Raw genomic sequence first — 18,560 nt, forward strand, 5'->3', positions numbered from 1 at the left:
ACTTATATTTGTTTTGTGTCCGCCCCTATTACTGTCTGCAGCCCCTCTGGCTGTCCCTTCTGTCATTGAGACCCTCCATTGTAGACACTGTCACTGCTCCTTTCCCACAGTCACATGTGAGAACCTCAGCCTTGATGAAGACCCATGCTCTACTGTAGCACTGCTAATAGCAACAAAATATGTGTGTAGGCTAAAGGCCTCATTTGTCTCTCTATGCAAGTTTTTCATACTTTTGCAAGGTGCTGAATAGCGCTTTGCAGATAAGACCAGCAGCATAGTACCCCCGGGGCAGGGGAATGGGAAAGAGCTGTAATTATTTGCTTCGAGAGTTTGGTCTAGCCAGGGAACAGCCAACTACCTTGAACTGCTTGCAGCAAGTGGGTAGTTGGCTGTCTTCTGGCTAGAGCAAACACTTTGCAATCTGCTTTGAACTCTTCTGTATCTCCCTGAGGGGTGAAGACAGTGTGGGAAATAGTGGTTAATATAAAAAACTTGGTATTAGATTTTAAGTTGACTTAACACTCTTGCTAGTGTTTGTCTTCGCTCCTGAGAATGATGATGCTTGAAGGTGAGATGGAAATAAAGGGGAGTGTGTATGCATGCTAGAGAACTACATTCTGCTGTTTTATCCTTGGAGAGTTGAACTTTTAAGTCGCATGGTCCTAAAATTCAGGTATGCTAAGGTATGAAGTGAACTTGCTTGGCCTGTCTCTCTGCATTTGTGCTAGGACTGGCTAGGGCTGCTGAAGACAGAGAAGAGGGATTTGCCGACAGTGTGTTCCCTTGCATACTGTACAAATACATTCAAGTCAACTTTCTAATTCCCGGGGCAAATACTTGATACGACTTGCTGGGTTGGCAGTTTTTATGGAGCATTTACAGACTGAAAGGACCTTTTCCTTCTCTTCCAGTTCTTTCTTGCTAATCCTTTTTTGTTTATAATTTTCCTCAATAAAGAAGCAAAAAGTTCTTTGAACTATTTTGTCGTAGAGAATGAGATCATCAGTGAAAAAATAAAAAAAGGAACAGCTTGTTCTTTGTTCTTCTGTGAGATTCCACCATTCTCATTTGATTTTAGCATCATATCAGTGTTACACACACAAGGTTTTAGAGTGGATTCAAATAAACCAGATTCTCAGATCAAGGAGCCAGACTGCTCCAAAACTGCTGTGTGCCTCGTGCAGCGTCATGCTGGGGGAGACCTGTCTTTCTAGCACTGTCTCTTGGTAAGCTTCAAGACGGGATCCAGGCTTCTAGAAAACTGGAGAAATACAGGTCTATTATATTGTGCCGTTCTAGCAGCCTATGTGATGGTAAACAAAAAGGGAAATTGTCTTGTCTGTGTGCAGGGCCACATGGGCATCAGAATGGTGTTGTTTGTGGTAAGGTGGCAACAAATCCTGTCCCTTTTGCCCAGAGCATTGGCCTGAGAGGAGCTTTGGTGGCTGAGTGCCCAGCCCTTTCCATGTTTCTACTTGCAGACCTCTGGAGGAGAGCTCTTCTTTGCAAAGGGCCTCATTATTGGGTTTTGCAATGCCATGGTGTAATTTCAAATAATACTTCTGTCTCCCATCCATCTCTGTTGCCGCGTCTCTGTAGTTGCAGAGAGGAACTAATAGGGTACAGCTGGTTAATAAAACATGCATTTCCTGATTCTAAGCTGCATTGCCTGTTGCTAAACGTCTCCCACATAACAGCTTTGTAGTGGTAGAGTTTGCATGGGATGACAATTTTGCACCCACTTTCAGATGAAATGATTTTAAATGAAAAAATCCCAGAGATCCTGGGTGAAAGAAACCATCAAAGTGCCTTCACCGTTTTTCATTGCAGTAGAGGCTTCCTTCAACTCTTGCTGTAATATCAGGATGTGAAGTGTCTGACTTAATCTGCTGTACTTTCTTATGTAAATTCCTTTTAAAAAAAAAAACAACACAATCCTTAAACTAGTAGTGTATATCTAGCTTTAGGGGTTGTTGCGCAGCTTTAGTTTCACTGTAGGAGAATTTTAAATTTGGGGTGAAGCAAGTCTGTGGTTTGTAAAGTACTTGTTTCTGTAAGAAACTTAGGGTATAAAGTCTGTCATGATGGAGAGCTACATGCCAAGCTTTGAAGCCTGTATTTGCTGGAAAAGTAGGTTTCTTCATCAAAACGAAGGTGGAGTAGACCATGTGTGTAGCGTAGCAGCCTGCAGTGTGTGGTCCATGTGGTGTCCACCCTTTCCCCCTTTTCTCTGCTCTTTCTGACAAGACTTTCTTACTCATGAGTGCCAGTTTAACTCTCTCTTTCTTTCATTCTGGCCACATTTTCTTTTTTTCCTTGGGAAATAACACAAGACTTACAATGCAAAATGTTCTTTTTGTGACTCTGTCATAAAAATTAATGAGACTAGAAAAACTGTGGACCAGGAAAGGAATCCTAGTGAACAGTATTTCTCTGTCCACAAGGCTCTTTTCGTTTTAATTAGCAAATAAACCAGGAGAGAACAGTAGGCAGGTATTTCTGTGCAGGCTTAGGCTGGTATTTTGTCTAACATGTTCAAAAGCAGTGATTTGAGAGAAATCAGATTGGTTCATCACTGTGCTGTATCTTCAAGTTCTCTTGGTCTGAATTTTTTGGGGGTGAGGGAGATAGGGTGATTCATACTTGAGCAAGACAAACCCAAGAGCTGCCAGTTTGCATTATGTCAATGTATGTAAGAAAATATTTAGATAGAATTTCTATTAAAAGTTCAAAAGCAGGGGGCTCACGCTGACCCTAGCTTTTAGAAGCTGTGATGGGAAACCTGAATGAAATTTAACTCTGCTCCATGTGTTTTTGTTGGCTGGCTCCATGTTTTATTATCTCATGCAATGAGATCTTTCTTGGTTTGTCGATTTTCTACTGAGGACGAAAAGTTCATGTATGTAACAGTGCACATATTGAATTAAAATACGATTAAAGGCATGATGTAATGACCCTCTTTCCTTTTCCTTTAGTCAATATTTGCCTGCAGGGTCAATACATTACAATATTGACTTCAAAGTATTCAGTATTTTTTTACCTTCTGAGTGTGTTGGCTTCGAGTGCGTGTAATATTAAACCTGTTGGTTGAACTGTTGGTCTAAGACTTACTGTCTAAGTAGTTTCAGGCTTGGATGCCTAATCCATGTAGAGCAGCTTTCAAGGCATGTGATAATATCACAACACAGCTGTAGGCAGCTTTCTGAGGTGAACCATTTAATCTGCAGCCTTTTCTCCCAGCTTCCTGACGAGTGGTGGAATTTGTCCCTTGGTGTGCGGTGGGATTATTGCCCTCTCTCCCTGCTGCCATCGTGTTTACTCTCTGCAGCAACTTCCAGTGACCATAGGTTATGTGGACAGATCTAAACCCCAGCGCTCCCGTTTTCCATGTGCGTTTCTGCTGCCTTTACATCAGTGCTCTGTCAAGCATACAAAAGCAGCTCGAAAAGCAAGATAATACTTTACATACTCAAAGTGCTGCACAAACATGGCTTAATAAAGTTCAGTTATAATTGTTACGAATGCAAACAGTCACACAGGGCGGGTTGGTGCTCACTTACCTGAACTCCCAGCTGGGGGAATTGTGGGCTGGGTGGCTCTACTAATACAAGCTTGAACCTTCTCCTGCTTCCTCTTCATCTCTATACGTTTCCATTTCCAATCTGCTGAAAACTAGCACGGGTACCCATCAGAAGGGCGCACAGGCAGATGTCCTGTGTACTGTCAGCAGCTATGAACCGTTCATCCTTCAAAAACGTGACACTCTAGAGAAGGGCTTTGATAATATTCTTTGCAAGGCATATAAACAAACAGGATTGTCACCAGCGTGGTATCTTGTTACATTGTCTTTTAAAAAAAATTAAGGAAAGAAAAAATATTTATAGATACCAAGAAGTTAGTGAATTCCTCTGAAGAACCAAATGTTATAATTAGGAACTCGCTGCACTTAGAACTGTTCTACAAATAAGCACCTCAAATCTAGCCTAGTCCTTCCAGAGAAAACAAAGGTCAATAGGCCTTTGAGGATTAGCAAACCAGAATTTCTTGGACCGAGGTACCTAATTACTTCCAAATCCGAATTATTGCCAGAACCTCAGTAGTACTCCCTCTAGCCTAACTTTTGAATTAAGATACTTCTAGACTGGGCTCTAATTAAAGGATGAAAAGCCTAATCTGAAGGGAAGGCAGGATAACATTGGAAATATTCTGCTTGTGGAAAGCTGCAGTTCTGCACAGCCTGATCCAAAGTCATTGAAGACTTTCCAGGTCACCAGCAGCAGTTTGGGCTCATCCAGGGTGAAGTGGAAACAAGTGCAGCTCTAAGAACCCAAAAGCATGTGTGACCAGCTGCTCCATACTTAGGAAATGGTGTTTCTGCGTTGCCTGTGTGCTTGTAAGATGGTGTCCCATATTTCTTGCTTACTGTTGTCTGACAGCAAAGGGATGAGGTCTAGGCTCAGTATTACAAGCTCTTATCCACATGGTTTTTAAGGGTTTTCACATATTCACCGTTGTGCTTGAGGATTCACTCGTATGCGTATTCACTTGTATGTTGTAGCCACAGTGCCTATGAGTTTGGTAGTGTCCTGAGAGACCACAGTTTTCATCTCAGATGGAAGAGGTGGAAAGAAGTATCATTTTTGTGAGATCTAGGCATAAGGCAAAAAGGTTACGGTAGCACTGGGAGAGGGGGGAGAGGGGCCAGAGTTAAATATGACAGCAGCTCGTGTCTACCTGCAGCCTACTGACTTCCTTGTGCAATTTCAGGGAACTTCGAAGTGGGTGTGCACATTGCGGATGTGAGCTACTTTGTACTGGAAGAAACAGCACTGGATAAAGTAGCGAGTGAAAGAGCAACTAGTGTCTACCTAGTGCAAAAGGTAAGGACAACTGTTCCTTTTTTCATCTGATAACAGTGTCTTCCATTTACCATAAATTAATTTTAAAGGTTCGTTTTTGGATGCCTGCAATCAAAATCTGGCTATTATTGCAGCAAACCTACAAAAATGAATAAACTGATGCAGAAACAGAAGAGCTAACGTAGCTGCCGACTACCTTGGAGCTTGCAGAGAGAGCATGGGGTGAAGCAGCAGTTGATGACGCTGTGTCTGTGGGCAGAGACCCAGGTGTGCCGGGGCTTGCCAGCTCAGGAGCGGTTCTGTGTGAACGGGACTCTGCTGATCTGGACCTAGTTCAAGGCCAGAGCTGCATAGCTATGTTTGTACCATGCTGACCTGAGATAAGCCTGACAGACCCAAGCTGGCTCATCTGCTTTGCTGTTGGGAGCTTGAAATTTGCAGGTGTGGTGGTCGAGAGTTTGGTCTTTGTTTTCAGTGCAGTGGTGGTATCTAATCCCTCCCAGAAGTGGATGCATAGCAGAGCAGGGTGTAAAACGTCCTCTAGAATCTCACATCTTGGGTACAACAGTATTTCACAGACTTTTCTTTTATCTGGGTATCACAAGTACAGGAGAAATTGTCTTTTCATCATGAAGTGAAAAGATATTTGAAATTGTACGGATTTTAGTGTAACAGTCAAAGTCAAGTTTAAAGTTGACTTCTATACTTTAAAAATGAACTGGTTCAAGTTTAACATTATTGGAAAAGAAACATCCAAGTTTTGCCTGTGGCTGTCTCATTTTCAATTGAATGTGCAGAAACATTTCCTAGCTCATCGGATACCGCCAGCACTGTGCGTGCAGGGAAGTCAGGAAGCTTGGCTGTTAGCGTCCTGTCTCAGCCTGAAGCATCAGCTGCATGGAGGGGAGTGTTGAGGCAGTCTCATAGGAGCAGATTGATCTGCCTGTCTCCACACTCCCATTCAGTCAGGCTGAAGTTCTTGTCTCTGCAGCCCTTTCCAGGGTGACAGGGCATCCGTTGTACAATAGATAAACTCCTACTTGCTACTTAGGATTAGGAGTGATTCTTCCCCTCCCTTCCTGGATGTTTCCAGAGTTGCTGTCTGGGGAGAGTCTTGTAACAATGCTTGTTCCAATAGCTTACCGTGTCCTCTCCACACTTTCCAGATGATAAAATGGTTTATTTTACACTATTGAAATCGAATTAGTGGTTTGATGTCAAGCTGTTAACCTTCAGTGACTGTTCTGTAACTTTCCTTGGGTAGAAATAGCAAGGCACAGCTTCATGGAGTCTCAGTGAGTCTGGTGGATCTTACACCTCTGTGGGTACGGGCTGCGTGGAATAGCCATGGTAGCAATGCAGACGTGCCCAGGCTGGGTCGGTGGGAGCGAGGCCAGCAGCACACAGGTGCTGCAGTGCAGGACCAAGAAGTGGCTGCGCTGGGAAACAGCACTTACCAGTGACTTGCTGTTCTCCAGGAGTGGGAAGCAATGCGTGTCTCATGGAAACAGCAGTTCTGGCACCAGAGTCTTCCCAGTCCTACAGTCTCTCCAGTGATAAGCCCTTGGCTTCTGCAGTGCTGCTCTTCCCCCTCTGATGGATGACTCAACGGCTGCAGCTCACTATGGGAGGTGTGGGCTGGCCCAGGGCGGGTGTCACTGCAGGGCAGCAAAGCAGTAGTCCAGGAAGATGTTGTGGCAGTATTTCCAAATCAAAATACTGTGGTTTGAAGGCATGTGATTTTTGTTAAATGGAGAAGGAAGGTTTTTATGTAGAAAGGAGACTTTTTTCATTTAAAAAAATGAAAAAAATAATAGTTGAATTCAAAAGCTAATTGAATTTTCATTCAAAATGCTTTTTCCCCCTTGCAGTACCAGTCAGTCCTGTGTGATGCCAACATAAGTTATTTGTTGCCTGTAATCTTCAATTGCTCTTCAGCTACCTTGGCCCCGCAGTCAGGATTAGTGTTTTACCCACACTTCTGCCCTGCAGACAATGTATTTTAAGAGTCAAAACTAGGTTAGATGATGAAATGGTCAATATTTTAATTGCAAGAGATGAAAAGGAGAGAGGGGATAGACAAAGGAAAGCAGCCAGGCTGTCTGTTACAAGATGGTAGCATGACTCTTGTAGAAAATATGCTTTCCTTTGATGGAACTGTTTCCTAAGACAGCTGTGATTCTGCTAGAGGTTAGCACCATGCTAATCCTCCCAAAGAAGTTAAATAAAGCCACATATTTAGTTTTCCTGAACCATGTATCCAGAAGGGGAGTTATTGTGTAATTGCTAGCAGTCTATTTAATAAAAGTCAAAAGTTTTTGAAATAAGAGTGTATCAGGTTTTAAGAAGCAAGAAAACCTAAACAGTTTCCTCTTTTTTGGCACATCTTATAGTGTTATTTTAGGTGTGAAGCAGCTCGAATGAGAGGTCAGCCATAAATCCCTATAATATTTTATCGGTCCTATTTTATACTGGAGATCAAAGATCGGAACTGTAAGCCTGTCTTCACATTGAGTCCAAGGACTTCGAGACATTCACTTTTGACACCAGCGGGTTGTCAGGGTGTTGATATTTTGATAATCTCAGGCTGAGTAACAAAGAGTTGCTCGAAATCTGAATTCATGGAAGTGTTGATACAAGTCTTGAGCAGAAATCTTGGCTCATAAACAAATTGCCTATTTCCTTTGAGTGTCTTTTCGTATGTAAGCAAGAGGCTTGCTGAGCCCACCCCATTGTTGGACCTCGGCATTCTCCTCCCAGCTCTGGGGAGAGCAGCTGATGGAAACTTTTGGTTAATACAATCCCTCCCTGTCGGACTGGCGGTGGGAGAAGGGGTCACCCTGGAGTCAGTGGTGGTCATAACCAGCTGAACCAAGCCTGAGTGGGCAGCCAAAGCAGGGCACCGGCAGAATGGAGTTGTCTGAAGGAAGCAAAGCTATCCATGTGACTTTGTGAAAATAAGGAGGTTTTCTTAACCAGAGTTTGTTCCCTTTTCCCTTTGGTTGACTGACCCATTTCCCCCTTCCATTCCTTGGAAAGCTGCTACAGCGAGTCCATTGACGAGAGCTGCCCTGGCTAACCTGCTCTGAACCTGGCTGGTCAGTCAGTCCTGGCTGCAGCAGATGTTTCTGATTTCAAAGGGAACAGGGAGTTTTATCATCCCAGTGCTCCCTCCGACTGCCCAGTTCCCTAGGAATGAGTCTGAGGCTGAAAACTCTCATTTGGTTTCTGGAAACACTTTATTAGCCAAAGAGGTAAATGAAAACAAAACTAAGGGCTCTCACAAGCAGGAGGGTGTTAGATCTTCCTGTGTCCAAAGTGAATCCACCACGCAGAGGAGCCAGCTGCCTAGGAGTGTGGCTGGCCTTGGTTACAGGTTCGTGTGTTTTGCAACGCCGGGAGGATGGTGTGTTGGAAACCCCTCAGCCCCCACAGTGACTTCTCTGACTTTGGGTTTCCCTTGCTGCCCACCGCTCTGGCATGCAGGGACTCGTGGCTGCCTGCGGGAAGAGCCCATAGCGGGGCGGGGGGGGCTGTCAGGCAGTGCTGGAACACTAAGTCTCAAGCCATGTATGGTAGCACTGGAGATTTTGCATGTAGGACTTGGAAATAGGGAGAGAGAAATCCTCTGTCTGTGGTTTGATTTGAAATGCAGACCCTCAGCTGCAAGCATTGTGGCTATCAGCCTTTCACTCAAAGAAGTGCCCTTTCCAGTATCTCTTGGGCCCTGCTAGGCTTGTGGGGAGAGATGATGTCTTTTATTAGTCTGACTGATAGAGAGGGTTGAAAACCAGACAAGCTCTCACCACCCAAGCCTTTCTTCAGCCCTGGTTTCTATGATACATTCATTAGAAGGGATTTCCTGAGAGCTGTAGATCCTTTATTTTCATTGTGAAAGTTTTTTACCCGAGCCCTGCTGGGTCTCTCTGACTGTATTTTTAGGTTCAACTACATTTATACAACCCCGTTCCAGCTTTATGATTCCTGTGTGAGCACAGGTGACTTTATTTCCACCTGCAGTAAAATCAAGCTGAATGATGTGATCCCCAACATAGGCACATCCGTAGCAATTTGCTAAGGAAACCACTGCACACTGGAGGTGATATCCCTCGGCAGTGTTTCAGCTAGCCGGATTTCTGCGTGCCGTGGCACTCCACAGGGCAGCTGGCAGACGCCGCTGTCTCTTGGCAGACAGTCACGGGAAGGGCAAAGCATTTAAAAGATGCCGGGCAACCTCTGGATTATTTGAGGTGACGCTATGCAGCCCTGATATTTTGCAAATCTGGGCATTAAAGACGTACTTAGGGAAATCTCCTCTCATCCTGCGTCTCCTTCAGAAAGAGACGGAGATAATCCTATTGCAAAAGTTCCTTCTGGGCAGGCCCTGGGATAACTCCTGAAACGTCTCGCTCTCTTAAGTGTGACACAATTGTGACATCTTTGTATGTTAAATGCTGGGCTTGCAACTGCTAAGAATCCTTTCAACCTGTGACCATAGCATGTTAAGGAAAAAGGAAATGTGTATTTATAACTTAAACTTATGCGCTTTGTGACAGTTGGTTTATTCTCCCTGTAGACTGTGAAGAGGAATCGTGATGTTAAAGCAGAGAGAGGCAGTTAGCCAAGACTGTCGTGATGTTGAAAACAGGTTTCTTTTAATTCAGTAGGGTAGATAAAATTGAAATATCTTCAATGCAAGGTCACATTGTCTTATGTATGTGTTTGCTGAGCCTAGGGAAAGGTTGATTGAATTTTTGCTCTTATGTGAGGCTTCCTCCATGGCTTGGGTTAAGTTACTTTGCCTAAAGTTTCTCCCCTGTAAAACAAGGGTAACGCAGGTTGATGCTTTGCTATTTAACAGTAGGTTTGTTACAGCTAATTGCTTGGTGAGTATTTAGTGCTGTAATTATGATCAGAGTTAAAGCTTTGCTTGTGTTTCACATCATTGAAAGCCCTTCCATAGAATTATAGCCTCTTGAATCAGATATTAATCCTGCTCAAGTACACTTAAAACAAGCATCCTGTTGTTTTGTTCGGGCTGTTCTTCGTGGATGGGCTTTCATGTTTCATGTAGGCATCTTTCTAGCAGACTGTTGTTGCTGCTGGAGATGTGAAGGGAAAGAGGATGTGCTAAGGCACAGAAATATTCCGTAAGTACAGACCATTATCAGATAATCAATCACAGAGGGGAGGAGAGAGAGAAAAGCTAGTAACTGCAGCTTTTAATTTGGGTGGAAAAGGGCACGGGAGCTTTTATTAAATTACTAGCACTTTGTTCACTGTGACCTGAACTTCAGGGTCTCGTGGTGGTCATGGGCGATCTTGGGCAGGCAGGGATTTCCGATAGTCTGTAAAGCTATTTTCTCTCCTTTCTGGTATGGGTTGGCACAGCTCATGCTAAATTTATAACCTTGTGATGTGGGTCCTTCCAGGCAGCATGGCAGGGCTCACGTACTGGATCTGTGAGTTATGAATGTACCAGTATTGTTAACGTACAGTTCACAACTGGAATAACAGAGTTGACGGCCTTTGTGTTGCGGGAAACAGCTTATCATAATCTGTGCCCTTGTGACCTTCCAGCTGAACCAGCGCTGCTGATTCACGTTGCAAGTGACTCCTTGACAGTCACAGACCATACAGTTAACCTTTTGGCATTAATATGCACTGCAATTAGAATGGATTTATAGCCATCCTCTGGTGCCAAACCACAAATGTGATTAAAGAGTCTTTCCTTCAAAGCAAGAGGTAAATACAAAGTGTGCACACTTGAGGAGAAAGGGGACACCTGAGACTTTTTTCCATACTGTTTTGAAGAACAGTTGTTCCCCTGTCAGCCAGGTAGAAAAAGTTATCTCTGAAATCACCAAATAGGTGTCACAGGGTTTGGAAGAGATGGGGTTTGCGTGCCAGTCAGCTTCCTGCTGGTCCTATTTACAGGGTGGCACACAGCAATCAAAATGGAAACTAAATTAAATAGCTAAAAGATTTTATGGCAACCAAGGAGAGCATTTCTCTCTGTTTTTCTGGAATGCACCAGCCCACATGGCCACTCAAAATAAACAAGAGGAATAACATGGTGGTTCTTTGACGGCAGTCACTGCTTCGTCAGAAAGGCAAATAATGAGAAGGGAAATTAGAATGTGAAACTCTAATAATCAGGTTTGCTTCATTAAACAGCTGCCAAGTATTTCTTTACTGCAGACTTCACCTGAGGAATAAATCAGGAATGGTAGCAACACTTGGAGCTACTCGGGTTTGCTCTAGTGTGAATATGCTCCAAAGCTTTACTTTGTTGCTGTAATCAGGTGAGTAATTTGTGGTTTGGTAATTCAGTGTTCAGCAGCAAAAATATTGATTAGTTGTACGGAATTAGGACACAGGTTAAAAAATCCCTGCTAGAAATTTCTGTTGGCTGACATTTTGTTCAAACAGAGTTGAGTACAGTAAAATAATAATTATTCTCCCTCTGTTTGCAAACACCAAATGTTCAATAGAACAGGTGCTTTTGTTTATCTCACCAACACCTACACATTCCTGTCTGTGCTACAAAGCACGGCTCGATCTTTAATAAAGCCATGCACAACTCTAATGGTGCATGGGGTAAGTTTCCTTTATGCTTTGCAGGGAGCAGACTTGCATTACTTGCCGGTTACACAGTATTCAGTGGCAAAGCAAGAAACACAGTTTCCCAAATCCAAGCTCTTCAGCTGCTGACTTCCAGGACCACGTTTCTTCAACATCAGGTTTTGTGATGTGCTGAGCCTTCCTCATTCTTCCCAGTGCCAAAATGGCAGTGGGAAAGAATTGGAAAACAGAGCAAACTTTGTGACCTTAAAAGCTGCAGCGTGAAGTGTTTGCATAACTGAGGATGCAGGATGCTCCAGGATGCTTACTCCTTTCCTCGGAGGGGAGCACTGGGAATGATTCCCAGGTTGGAGACTGACAGCTCCTTCTGGTCTCATTGAGGGATGGGATTGATGTGAGTGTTGGTGGCCTTAGCTGTCTCTGAGTTCCTCTCATTTCAGAGGACTGTGCCACCGTGCTGTTCACCACGTGCTGTAGCTCTGGCATGTGTGGTGCATCCCAGAGCTATGGTGTAGCCACTCCTGCCACGGAGACTGTGATCCTGAAGTTTTCACACTTTTTCTCCTTTTGTGTGTTGTTGAGCCTGTCTTTTACCCACTGGTCAGGGAAGCTTGGCCACAGACAGGTCTCTACTAAAAGCCCATATCTCACCAAGGCTCTCTTCTCTTCCAGGTGATCCCGATGCTTCCCAAGCTGCTCTGTGAGGAGTTATGCAGTCTCAATCCCATGCGAGATAGGCTGACGTTTTCTGTGATGTGGAAGGTGACTCCAGAAGGCAAGGTACCTCAAGTAGCAGGCAGTCATTCTGCTCATCAGTCCTCCCTTGGTGGCCAGCCCCTACTCTTGCAAACGCTGGTAAAAATGCCATCCCTTAACACCCGGGTGGATAGCAAAGGACTTGTTGCTGAACAATACTGGAGGATGTAGGACTGTCCCTGTATCCTGTCTTACTGATGAGATACCATGGGACTTCCAACTGCAAGAATCTTACAACGTGGTGGGGAAAAGAAGAATATTTGTATGAATCTCAGAAATGGAGAATTTCCTGCTCCTTGCCACATCACCCATCCATTTGATGTCTTACCTCCAGCAGGACTTCAAAGCTAATGCTTTGGGTGGGACAAGATGTGCCCCCTTGACTCCAACCCTGCCTTGTGCTCATAGGCAGTTGTGCAATGCAGTGGATGCAGGCAGTATCCCTTTGTGGCCTCTCTGGTAAACAGACTATTTCATTCTTCTTCAGAGCTACAAATTACATCAATCCAAATAGAGCGTGATCGCTCTTCAGCAAAGGCACAGCTCCATCCTCCGCATGTGTTATTTCCAGGGAGCAGTTTTGGAGGCTGTCTATTAGTGCAGCAAGCTGCCGTCAGCTGCCTGCCATCTCTCCCCAGGTCTTCATTTCTCTCTCTGTTCCTCTCCCACACTCTTTGTAACCCTACCAGTCTCCTATTTGGTGATCACAGGGTCCCCTTGCTAATCAAGGGGGGCTAAAGACTGCCACTACCAGACGACTCTCCAATCTATGCGAAGTACACTTCTAGTACTTACAATTTTTTTTTTTTCAACCAGTGTTGTGCTTGTGCACAACTCCTTCTGTGAAGAGTATTTCTGGTGCCAATTTGGTCATTTTCCCCAAAGATTAAGTTTACTTCCTTATTATTGTCCACGGTGCTCTAAAGAATACTGAATCTTGTTTTGTGCTTTAGCAAAACATGTTTGCAGTCCAATGTCTATATTTCTGCAGCGAGTCCCTGCTCTGGCACTGAGGTGGGTTTTATTTGTTTGTGGTGAAAAGCGTTCCACTTCTGTAGTGACAGCACGATTACTCATGGGGCCTTCTACCAGTAGCTGCTTGGTGGGCCTTTTATTGACTCTGAGTGGTCTTTGAACTTAGTCAAGCCTTAATTAAAATAAGCCTTTAATTAAAACTTGTCTCTTGTTCCCTGCAATATGTACGTTATTTGCTTTTCAAACAGTGTTCAGACCAACCCTGTCTGACCAGTGAGAAAGTAGAGGAGCTGCAGCGTCTGCCTTACGCCTGCTCAGGGAGCTGATCTCTGGAGGAGCAGGGGTCTGGGCTGTGACCGTGCTGCCCCTTGGAAAGCAGACTGCCTATGGCCATCTCAGCAAACTGGTTTCGTGTGGGAGGCCTTTCAGGACTGCAGTCTTAATTGAGGTCACTTGATTTGAATATCAGGTGAAGGCTGGAGAAGAATTTACTCCTTCCAAGAGGAAAAGTGGTTGTAGGGCTTTTGGCCAGCAGGGCATTCTTGTAAGAGCTTATCTCTGAGTTTGGACAGAATGTGTCTCCTGTATTTCTAGGTGTTACTATAGCCTGATCTCAGTGTAAACAGGATCACATGCTCTCCCAGTCTCTACTGGGTGAAAGGGATGTGAGTCAAAGGCCCCAACACGGCCTTTGAACCTCAGCTGGTGGTGGAGGGCTGTGAGAACACTGACACTGATAACGGGACATTCCTCGGTGGGGGATGCATGAGGCCAAAGAGCACTTCAAGGCACCCTGTGTGCACAGCAGTACCGTGACCTTGAGCTTGCAAAGCAGAGCCCAAGAGCACTGCTAGAGGTGAGAGCTGCTCCAGGCTCCCACTGTTACTATTCCAAAGCAAATAAGTCTAGCATCTTCCAAGGAAAAGCCATGCAGAATTCCTCACTTGAATGTGACTATTGATAAGTTGTTGGGATTTTAAATTCTCATTTCTTTTAGAAAAATAATGCCAGGCTTAGCTCTTTCTGAGAGACAGGCACTTTCTTGTTTCTATTGCTCTTGGGTTCTGGAGTTTTTCCTCTTCTAGTTTTCACCGAGTGTAACAAAATGTTGCCTGAGCAGCACTCCACATAGCTCCATGGACTCCAGTGGGATAGTGTGACATGATGTATCTGAAACAACTTTCCAAGGGCAGAGGCGTTAACCGTATTGTTGCATCTGTGCTGTTCTTCAGAAGCAGAGCTGGGCGTTTATAGGAACAACATAGCGTGTTCTTTTTTGGATGCAGTCAACAGAAAGATATTTGAAAACAAACGATGCAACTCTTCTTTTTAAGTTATTGCTTGCTGATGTCTGAAGCAGAGCCCCACTGGTTCCTTCTACCAGTGAGGAAGAAAAATTGCTTCAGTCTGAAACAACCTGTGCAAATAATGTGTCTTCCAGGCTCAAAACTGTTGTTGTCAGCCAGCACGTGATATGGACACAGCCTTGTATAAAGAAAGTCCTCAACCTCCTGCACAGCTATGTCACACCCTCAAAGAGACCTGTACCACCAGGGACTCTGCTAATGGGAGAGCTTCAGCTGAGCCACACTGGCTGCCATCACATGATGTGCTGGGGACTACAGCTTTTTCTCAAAGGCAGCCAGAGCTGGGGGAAGCCTTAACATAACCCTAGAGATGTCTCAGATACTGGTACTGTCTGGAGTCTGGGTGCATCAGGTTTGCTGTAACTGGGGAGACCTTGCAGACCGATATTGTGGGCTACTCATCATCTCCCAAGTCCCAGCTCAGAACCAAATGTTGCTCATCCACACTGCTTTGCCCATCCATCAGCCACTGGTACATGGGCCAGTCAGCCTTGTGCAGCTTTCCCCACAGAAGCAGAGCTTGGCTATTTCTCTGGTGGGGTTTCCAAACCAGGGGTGCAAGGCTACGGTTACCCAAAGTCTGCTTGGGTGGCCACTGAAGGCAGAGATGGAGGGTGTTTCCAGGAAATATTTGGATGGTGGGTAGAGTTAAGTTAGCCTGCTGCAGCAAGGCTGAGTCTGGCAGCTCTGCTCGCTACACACTGGAATTACTGGACTGCACAGGGCAAGATGCACCCAAACGCCATTCTTTGCCTACGTAACATGTCTTTGATGCATCCAGGCAGTCTTGGTGAGAAAGTAGGTATTGGGTACGTTAATAAGAGAGCTCTCAGGGTTGTCACTGTCCAGTTTACACTGTTAGAGCCATTGCAGGAATGGAAATTGGGCGCTTTGCATCATGCTGCTTCGTTGCCTTTGAGAGACCCAGAACAGAAAAAGGAATTGAGGAAACAGAGAAATAAAAGAAGTTTAATATCTGCTAGTAATGGGCTGCTTGTCCTGACACTTTGCCCTGAATATAACCTGCCTGACATTTGACGTTCTAGTTATATATTCTGGAGGCCTAATATGCTGCAGGTCTTGTCTTACAAGGAAGTGAGCGGAGCTCTGAAATATTTGGCCTCTTCTAAGCAAGCAGAAAAATCAGGGTTTGTTGAAAGCTTCAAGTTCAGACAGCAAAGTGGAAATCTGGTCTGTTGCCTCTTGCAAGGGAGAGAGAAAGCTCTTGGAAGCCAGTAGCAGAAAGCAACATGTAGCCTCAGAACTGTATTTCAATGGTAACCTGGGGACTGGGGAAAGTGCTTCTCTTCAGGATTACCCTTCTGGTTTCTGCCCAGTCTTTAACCCTTTTCAACGCGCACGCACATGATGGAATTGACTCATCTACTTCATAAAGCAAAGTGAGAGTGCTTTCCAAACACAAAATATTTAGTGTGGGATAATGTAACAGGGAGAGCCAGAATTGACAATGACCTTTGATGGAGAAATTAATAGCTGGAGATGGAGGAACTAGCAGGGAAATAGAAGTAGCGTCTGAAAATGTTTGAACAGCAAGTTGGAAGAGCTGCTTATTACAACTGGAGGGTCTGTAGAAGTGCTCAACTGAAATGAAGGCTGCTCAGCCTTGTTTTCAGATCATCTCAACAAGGAACACAACCTTTTTGGTGCCTGAGTACCATCCATGTCTTACAGAAGTCTGAAGTATCTCTTTTGCCAACTGGCTAATAGTCTTCAACTTGCTGGAAGTGGATCATTTAAAGAGTAGTGCAGCCTCTTCCACACCAGAGATCATTCCTGCTTAATCAGGAGGTTTTTTGGGTCCAGCAAATTTCCTCAGATGTCGCTGACCTACCGGATATGGATCCCAAATCACCACAAGAAGCTGAACCACATTTAACGGGGTGCAGCAGAGCGCTGAGCAGGTGCTGCCAGCACTGTCACAGCATCTCTGTCCCGTTTTTTCTCTTCCTTTCTTTCTCCTTGGCATAGAGAAAGGGACACACACATAATAACCACGAGCTAAGGGTCAGAGTACTTTACATTGCAAGACATTACTTGCTGCATCTCCACTATTAGGACACTTTTGAATTAGAAATGAGCTTAAGTACCCTGTGACTTTCAGAGCTCTGAGCTGCTGAGTTATACTGCACATATGTTCTGTGGGGCATAAGGGAGGGAGGCAGCAAAGGTATCTTGGGGATCAATCGTTTCCTTTTAAGAAGGGGGTTTGCCTTTCTGAAGTGATGTCCTTGATGAGTCTGTCATAGAGAGAGCTGGCTGTTCTCCCCGGACACCATCACTTGCAGAATTTACCTTGTCCTGTTGTGTTGATGAAGGAGTAAGGTGGCACTTGTAGCTAAGGCAAAATTACAATTCTCCATTCATTCTCTGAGTATTTGTGCTTTGAATGGTTTATCACAGACTGCATCTGTCTCCGCAGCCCTCATGCCAATGCTCTTGACTTTTCTGAAGAAAAGTCCTTCTGCACTTTCTCACTGGCTTGAGGAGCTTTTGGGCTCTCTTTATATATCTCAGCTGAAAATAGATTTTCCTTTCTGCTTTGAGAAATAATTCTGAATTGGTACTTCTACATTGGTATTCTGTTACAGAGTTTAAAATGGGAGTGGCTTCTGGTTTAAAGTAAAAGAATCTTATAGGCAATTTATAGATTATTTTTCCTCTAGATTCCAAAATAGTTTGTAAGATCAGAAAGGTTCCTGGCTTGAGTTTACATCTAGGACCATAGGCATGATCAGAGAAACAAGGGGTCAGTGACTGGACATCTCTCCTCCAGAGCCACCAAAGGCCTACTCAGGCACTTTCACAAGTGCTAGTTGGACATTGAGGTTCCTGCAGTATTCCTGAAAACAGAGGATTTTAAGGCCAGCCCCTTGTGCCCTGCTGGCCACGCTTTAATTGAAGAGGTGGAATGCAATCTGCTGTGTTTCAGATAAGAGATCCTTTCCTGCATGTGTGTATCTGCCTGTGGCCACTCCTGCACCTAGTAACCTTTCAGTCAACTGACTGATTTCAGCTCCTGGATGGGCTTTAGTTCTTTGAGCTCTATGAAAGAGGGAAATCAGGTAGAGGAGGGAGATCCAAGCAGTTCCCTATGTATATACACAATATATTGTGCATATACATGTTACTAGACACTAGAGAATCTACATGGGCAAAAGGCCTGATAGCCTCAGTATGAGAAGATCTTCTCTTGAGGATCACAGTCAGTGATGAGGTCTGGTGTCATTCCTTCCTGTGTTTGTATGATTTCCCAAGCTTTTGTGCACTGGAAGAATAAGTTCTCAGATCAATTTACACTTTCCAATTTTGCAGATCCTTGATGAATGGTTTGGGCGGACGGTCATCTGCTCCTGTGTGAAGCTAAGCTATGACCATGCACAGAGTATGATTGAAAGCCCTGGGAAGGTGTTCTCACCTGAAGAACTACCCCCCGTCTCCCCTCAGCACTCAATAGCTGAGATCCAGCAAGCTGTGCTGAACCTGCATCGGATCGCCCAGCACCTCCGCAAACAGCGCTTCATCGATGGTGCTCTGCGCTTAGACCAGGTGAGTAAGTCCAGCCCCCGTAAGGGGCTCCCGCTCCACTGGAGCAATTTCACATACTCCCTAAGAATTTCCTGAGCAGTCTAAAAACTTGAAGGGGAAAGTCAAGGCTGGAAGAGAAAGGCAGGTTTGTGTGCCAAGGTCTTCTGAACCGCGGCATCAAATTATGTACCAAAAGCACTGAGTAAAGTAGGATGAAAAGAAGAGAGTTCCTGGTTTTTAAGGAGTGGTCCATCTTTCAATATTTTTCAAAACCCTAAAACCCTGGTGGACTGGGTAACTAACTCATACAGTGATACAAATCATGGCAGTGTCGTTCATTGTCAAGCAGTTCAGATATCCTTACTGCACATTTCACTGTGAAAGGTTCATCCTCTAAATTTATTTCTGTGCTTGCAATACTCATGTTTTCCACAGCTTTCATGGCAGTTCTCTGCTCAGGGAAAATGACTAA

General features: G+C 44.6%; 1 protein-coding gene across 2 annotated transcripts in view; it reads left to right on the forward strand.

Moving 5' to 3' along the window:
• The window catches only part of DIS3L2 (DIS3 like 3'-5' exoribonuclease 2), a 195,592-nt gene that overhangs the window by 110,615 nt on the left and 66,417 nt on the right, over nt 1-18,560 (forward strand). For both annotated transcript variants that reach the window (XM_086467581.1, XM_086467582.1), the window contains exons 12-14: nt 4,768-4,880; nt 12,117-12,224; nt 17,876-18,109. In XM_086467581.1, the coding sequence (XP_086323707.1) occupies nt 4,768-4,880; nt 12,117-12,224; nt 17,876-18,109 (455 nt within the window). The remainder of the gene's footprint in view (nt 1-4,767; nt 4,881-12,116; nt 12,225-17,875; nt 18,110-18,560) is intronic.

Source organism: Leptosomus discolor, chromosome 7 (assembly GCF_034619465.1).
Source record: "Leptosomus discolor isolate bLepDis1 chromosome 7, bLepDis1.hap2, whole genome shotgun sequence".
NCBI classification, from domain to species: Eukaryota; Metazoa; Chordata; class Aves; order Leptosomiformes; family Leptosomidae; genus Leptosomus; species Leptosomus discolor.